This window comes from Sphaeroforma arctica, assembly GCF_001186125.1.
Source record: "Sphaeroforma arctica JP610 unplaced genomic scaffold supercont1.1077, whole genome shotgun sequence".
NCBI lineage: Eukaryota > Ichthyosporea > Ichthyophonida > Sphaeroforma > Sphaeroforma arctica.
The window spans coordinates 12,090-18,177 of NW_014039481.1; the positions used below are offsets into that span (position 1 = coordinate 12,090).

Below are 6,088 nucleotides of genomic sequence, written 5' to 3' on the forward strand. Positions count from 1 at the left end.
ATATATTATATATATATATATATATATATATATAATATATATATATATATATATATATATATATATATATATATATATATATATATATATATATATATGTATATATATATATGTGTGTGTATTAAACTCAAGATACTAATAGCTGCTTATAATCGATGTTGCGTTCATATTGAATTACATGAAGTCTTTTGTTCAACGGTGCGCTACAATGAGAAAACGTAGGTCTTGCAGCCGAGGTAATAACGCGTCGGTATGCAAGTCCACAGGACAGTCCCACAAAGAAGCTAACAGCACATACCGATTTTATGGTCATCCGAAAGACCATCAACCTTGTGGATGAAAACTTCAAAAGTAATATCCGGATTTACTTGGTAAGCTTTGGTGATTGTGACGTTAAGTTTTGCCAGTGCTTCCAAGTAGTCGTCTTGGGCGTCTATCACGAACACCAGAGCGCCACAACCACCAAATATAGTTTCAGAATCGAAGGCTGAGTCAAAAAAGTCGACTTGGCCTGGGAAATCCCATACTTGGAACTGCACGAACGAGCTGTTGGAGATGTCACTCTTGACCAGTTTGCTGGTGCTTTCGAGGAATAGCGTTTCATTGGGCGACATTTTGTGAAACACCACCTTCTGTATCGATGATTTTCCACTCCTGCAAGTCAGTAAAAGAAACACTCGCTTTCAGCGCTTACTTTGAAGAAACAGCATGCTTTTAAAGTTGCCTAATATCGACCACAATAATGAGGAACATCAAAAGCTCAGAACCCTATCCTATATATAAATGCAGCGACAATCTCGAAGCAGAGTTGTCGTGACACACCTTCGCAAACCCATAAGCAATATCCGAGGCTTTGCTTCACTCACGGACGTTGATTCTATGTCAGGGAATTCATCCCCAAACCCCAGATCCGAAGGGAATGAGGAGCCATAGCCAAGGCTGCCATCGATTTCCTCTCCCATCGTATCGGTGTTAATAGTGTTTGTGCTGAATATAGTACACAATATATTTATGGGCCCCCGCCTGTATAAATCATTTGTAGAATAATAAATAAAACTATTTACACGAACTTTTACACACATAAATGCATCGTCGGGTTTTACTCATTTTGCCGGTTGTCGATGATTCATGATTGTTGAAATTTTATTCTTGAGGCGGGAGGCTATGCAATATGCATAACATAATATTATTATTATACAGCAGATATGCGTACACTTTTGAAAAATACACCGTCGCTGTTGACAGTTGAGTGTTAGTAGCAGTGCTAGTGTCTGTGTGCAACCCTGCTCATGTCACACGATGACGGAGGTGAATGGAAATTCAGTAAAAGGTATGTATGTATAATTCGCTCTTCTTGCCAGTAATATAATGTTTTCTGTCCATTTTTGAGTTATGTACCCATTTTCAGTAATTTGAGAATCACGTATTCGACTTCAAAGTTCGTAGCAGGGTGTTATGTTTGCATCGCTTTACTTTACCTTTGCTCAACAGTAGCTAGATAAATTGTATCAATCGTGATATGAATTTTTATCACACGTGCGTTGCATCGTATTAAATGTGGGATTTATTCAACTGCAGGCTCTACCGCTGAGGGTAAAGAACTCAACACGGGCGTGGCACCGCTGGACGTTGATTCGCTTGCGTTTTCTACGCCCGGAATCGCCTCACTTTTAGGTGTGTACATGTACTTAGCAATTACTTCTGGGCTATTCATTTGCCATTGACTCACAATAAAAGACAGTGCCTGATGACACGAAGTTAGGCTCTCTACCTCATGCAAGATGAACATTTGCGGTTGTCTCGTGGTATTTCATCCTTATCACGTTTGTGTGAGATTGCAAGGTACATTGCTATGTGTGTGCCTGATACTCTGGTGGAATGTAGGCTTTGATTTTCGAAGTATAAATATATTTACAGCGAATGATGTGTAGAAACATGCGGAGCGTTGGCTCCACACCACAATTTCAAATGTGTGCTTTGTGCTAGCCGAACTTAACTACATAACCTGAGCCAAAGTCAATTATAATGGGCAACTACTTTCCCACAGGCCGCTGGCAATTTTACGCCAGGAATAGCCCGACAGATGGATTCAGATTAGTGTCCCCTACGTATGGGTTCACCGCTTGTAAGGGTGGTCGTGGAAAATACGATCCTGACAGAAAGGGCCCGGCGACTGGCAGAGGTATACTTAGACAAAGCATTGGTGCCTTATTTCTACCATATTGTCGTGTGTTCCGTGGCTTGACTGATTTGAAGTATGCTGAGTTATCTCTCGACCGGCTATCCAATTCGCACTTTTCTCCTATTACATGCGAAAGAGGAATAGATTATGTATGTTCAACTTCAATATGTAAGCTCAGATGTTTCGAAGAATCACTCATATCGTACATAAATATATCCGTATATATATATATATATTATATTATATATTATATATATGTATGTATGTATGTTTATACATATATATATATATATATATATATATATATATATATCTATCTATTTGGTTGAGTATATATATATATCTATATACATTTATATATATATCTCTCTCTCTCTATATATGTATAGATATTTGTAAGTATAGTTCTAGTGATGATTTTATATTATAGTTTGCTCATCTTTATAAATAAGTTTTACATGTTTTGTAACTCTGTTCAGGCTTTCTCTGTAACTTTCTCTTGGCGTCTCTGAAGATTCACTTAGGGAAATACTAAGAGACACAGGTATATATTTAAGGGAATGTATTAGAATTGCTTGTGTTATATGGGGGACGTCGATTGCTTGAATATCGAATCAAGATATAAGATTTCAATCAAACGAATCGATTCGGCCCTGACACACTATCGACAGCAAATCCTCGAGATGCTATAAGTGAAGAACCAGAGGACGAGGATGAACAGGCTGAAATTACCGGCGGAGATATAATCCCCGACGAGGACGAAGAAGAAACTGTTGGCTTATCCACCAAGTACAATTTTGTGGGAGTCTATGGCTACTTTCATGCATTAAACACGGCTGCACAACCTACTGAGCCCTCCATGAATTGGATCCAGGGACATTTCGATATAGCAGGTATTAGTTTGGTGCTCATATATTCGTATTACTGTTGGGTACTTCGTTTCTGCTACGCGTTACAGTGGGCGCTTCTTATTGTTGGGTGGTTAGCACAAGGTCAGTTTCAAATTTTGACCCTATGGGTGCAAATTCGAACTCGAATTATATCTTTTTAGCCTGTTATTTATGGTTTTAACGAACTCGCGACTTCTTTCCCATATCTCGAAATCAGAACCGAGAGATAGGACCGACGACAATGAACACCAGGTATGTAATAGTTTGTGTTGATTCATCAATCTGGTTGTATACCCTGAACTGGGACTCAATATACAAGACCCACGCGTGTTTTCAATCGTCAATCAAACTTTACATTCAGTGCGCTCAGTACGCAACTGCAGTATATATTTTTATCTTTTGTAATTTTAAATTTTTTCACAGGTTCATTTCTTCTTGCGAAGGAATAGCATTATATTCGGACATGCTGGTTCAGATGTACCAGCAGCCCCTCTAGAGGACGGCAGCAATATATCAGATTCTTTAGTTAGAAGGTATGTATACGGGATATTCATTTCGAACTTCAATTCGCTCTTCATGCTCGGACTTTGCACTCAATAGTACGTGTAGTCAGTATTACATCTAGAATTTTCACAAGCTTCTTCCGTTCATGACGGGTTTCCATGACAGATTATCAGTGACACGGGTATCAAAGATTATGACAGAAAGTGAAGACAAGAATCGACCAAATCCCAGTGACACGTTAAAGGATATACAAGTAGATGATTTGATTGTCACAGTTGAAGACGGATCATATGAAGGAATAAGTCTATTGGCAAGATGTATACACGAGCCTCCTGGGTATGTAGAGAGCACAGGCTCATATTGCACTGTATGCTAAAGTGCGGAACTGGTTTCAGAGATGTATGTATTATCATTAAATGAATGGCCTTCCCGTATATGGACTATAATTTTTTTACTTCAATTGCCCGGAGCAATAAATATATGCGTATCCATTGCTGCCATATTGTCCTAGCTTTAGCTTGAGAATTCTGTTTATTCTGCAGTAATCGTGTCAACCTTGTTGGCGATCATGTAATGTACTTATGGGAGTTCTGTCTTCAACTACAGTCCTGATATGAAATTGAACAGCACATACTATTGAAATATACAATATCTGCAGCAGGAAATACTCAACGGCTAGTGGCAGGGAGAGTAAACGGCCAAGCATTGGGACTGATATGGACGATAGTAACCCGAGAAAGCGAAATTCGAATGGTGTTTAATTCATTATCAAGTGACTCGTGATCGCACTATAGAAACCTCTGCGTGTTAGACTGTAGCCATCATCAACGTGCTTATATTCCTGGGTGGACCAAGTGGGTGGAGGTACATCGGATACACACTGAAGGACAGTACAGCCGCAGCAAGTTGGGATTCAGATCAGCAGAGGACTGAACCGAGATCGACATCTGATACTCTAGGGCACTAGGCTAATTCTTCAGCCATTTTCATGCCAGGTAACCACTTATTAGTAAATATTAGTCATTGTAAGAGAGCGTCTGCTCAGCGTGTAGTCAGACGAGCCGAGGTACGAACATTGGTTCTGATTGAACAAGAGCTTATGACGGCTCTCACGCAAAAGAAACGTACACGATCAGATTTATGAGCATCAAACTGCAATATATTTGAATCATTCACTAAGGTGACTCAAATGCGGCAGATACTGCCTTGAACTTCACCCATTTTTTCTTTTATTAGACGTGGACTGTACACATACCAATGCGAATATCTCGTACCCTAAAGTCAGTACACTCGACTTCCAGAAAATTAGATATTCGAAGTTTATTATGAGAAAGCTGATAGAGATTTGTAGTTCAGACGATGCTTTAGCTATATTTCCGTAGATAATCAGTGAGTGCTTAGTACTCTGCTTCTAACCATTGGGCTTTGGCTCTACGTACTACACAAAAGCATTCGAATGTAAGCCTTGCCGACGTGCGATACATCAGATAGGCTTATTTGAGGGGTTATCAATTGCGTGATCGGTTGGCTCGAGGCCAAAAATGGGTGAAAAGAATATGCACCACAGCTCCTGGATTCGCGAGAAATCATGCGGGAGGCATAGAGGACTTTCATCAGCCCGCAACAATAGCAAGCCTTTGGGAGGAGGATCATTATAAGCAAAATAGAGAATTCATTGGCGGTCGAGAATAAATCCAGTTGGCGATGGCAATTCTCACAGTCAACACGCTGGCGCTGTCAGAATTCGGCAGCAGAATAGCGGATTCTACCGATTGCTCCGCCCAAAAATTCCATGAGAATTTGTATACGGTCTGATGGATGTCTGGGTCCAGAGAAACCACAGCGTACAAGCAGAAGCAAAACGCTATATTGAACATCACATTAAAAGACCTCCTTTCGGCCACTTGAACGAACTTCGCGATCGCATGGGGTGCAAACGGACCGACTCCAACAAACGTCGACGATGGATGCTTACTGCAAAGAAGGAAATTAATGACGTGGGGTAGCCAATGTCAATGATTTGCTTGCCTGCACACAGTAGTTGGCAAAGAACATGCAAGAAAACAGACCAACAAAATTATCCAGGAACAGAACATAATGTCCTAGAACGGTCAATGAAAACACACAGCATCCTTTTAAATATATGAATACAAGCATATCGACTTAATAGTTGAACATAACACATCTGAACATGTAAAAGCCCTGGCCTGATTATTCAAAACTAGTTGTCTGGTGCGCCGATAACAATTCTTCGATATAATGCAATCAAAGTAACGTCTATGACAATGCCACTCCATCGAGAATCAAGATTAATGCATAATATATGTACCTACATGAGAACAAACATGTGTATATTCATACGTACACAACAAGTGAAAGTGTAAAAACAAATATACGCTTTAATATTTGTATGTCTATAAAGATACATCAATATATATATATATATATATATATATATATATATATATATAATATCCACACACACACACTATGTATATATAATAATAATATA

At 39.3% G+C, this 6,088-nt stretch overlaps 2 protein-coding genes across 3 annotated transcripts in view; one reads left to right on the plus strand and one right to left on the minus strand.

The window, feature by feature from the left end:
• The window catches only part of SARC_09902 (Ras-like GTP-binding protein D), a 3,090-nt gene extending 2,098 nt beyond the window's left edge, over positions 1-992 (minus strand). The window contains exons 1-2 of the mRNA XM_014296066.1: positions 823-992; positions 299-654 (exon numbers count right to left, since the gene is read on the minus strand). Of these exons, the coding sequence (XP_014151541.1) occupies positions 299-654; positions 823-962 (496 nt within the window). The 5' untranslated portion in view covers positions 963-992. The remainder of the gene's footprint in view (positions 1-298; positions 655-822) is intronic.
• Positions 993-1,199: 207 nt separating this feature from the next.
• Positions 1,200-5,757, plus strand: SARC_09903. 2 transcript variants are annotated; one of them, XM_014296068.1, is made up of 8 exons: positions 1,200-1,330; positions 1,579-1,674; positions 2,048-2,182; positions 2,854-3,075; positions 3,290-3,324; positions 3,496-3,605; positions 3,742-3,912; positions 4,235-5,757. In XM_014296068.1, the coding sequence occupies exons 1-8, from the start codon at positions 1,300-1,302 to the stop codon at positions 4,335-4,337; spliced, it is 903 nt and encodes a 300-aa protein (XP_014151543.1). In that variant the 5' UTR covers positions 1,200-1,299; the 3' UTR covers positions 4,338-5,757. The 2 variants fall into 2 exon arrangements, with proteins under 2 accessions (XP_014151543.1, XP_014151542.1); XM_014296067.1 differs by lacking the exon at positions 4,235-5,757 and having other exon boundaries at positions 3,742-4,124.
• The last annotated feature ends 331 nt before the right edge of the window (positions 5,758-6,088 follow it).

What these genes read in the sequence shown, in the direction of transcription:
- SARC_09903 (XM_014296068.1), top strand. Translation starts at nt 1,300, where the DNA reads ATGACGGAGGTGAATGGAAATTCAGTAAAAG. An exon ending in CGGAATCGCCTCACTTTTAG is followed by an intron (nt 1,675 to 2,047) that starts GTGTGTACATGT and finishes ACTTTCCCACAG; the next exon opens with GCCGCTGGCAATTTTACGCC. An exon ending in TGTATACACGAGCCTCCTGG is followed by an intron (nt 3,913 to 4,234) that starts GTATGTAGAGAG and finishes CAATATCTGCAG; the next exon opens with CAGGAAATACTCAACGGCTA.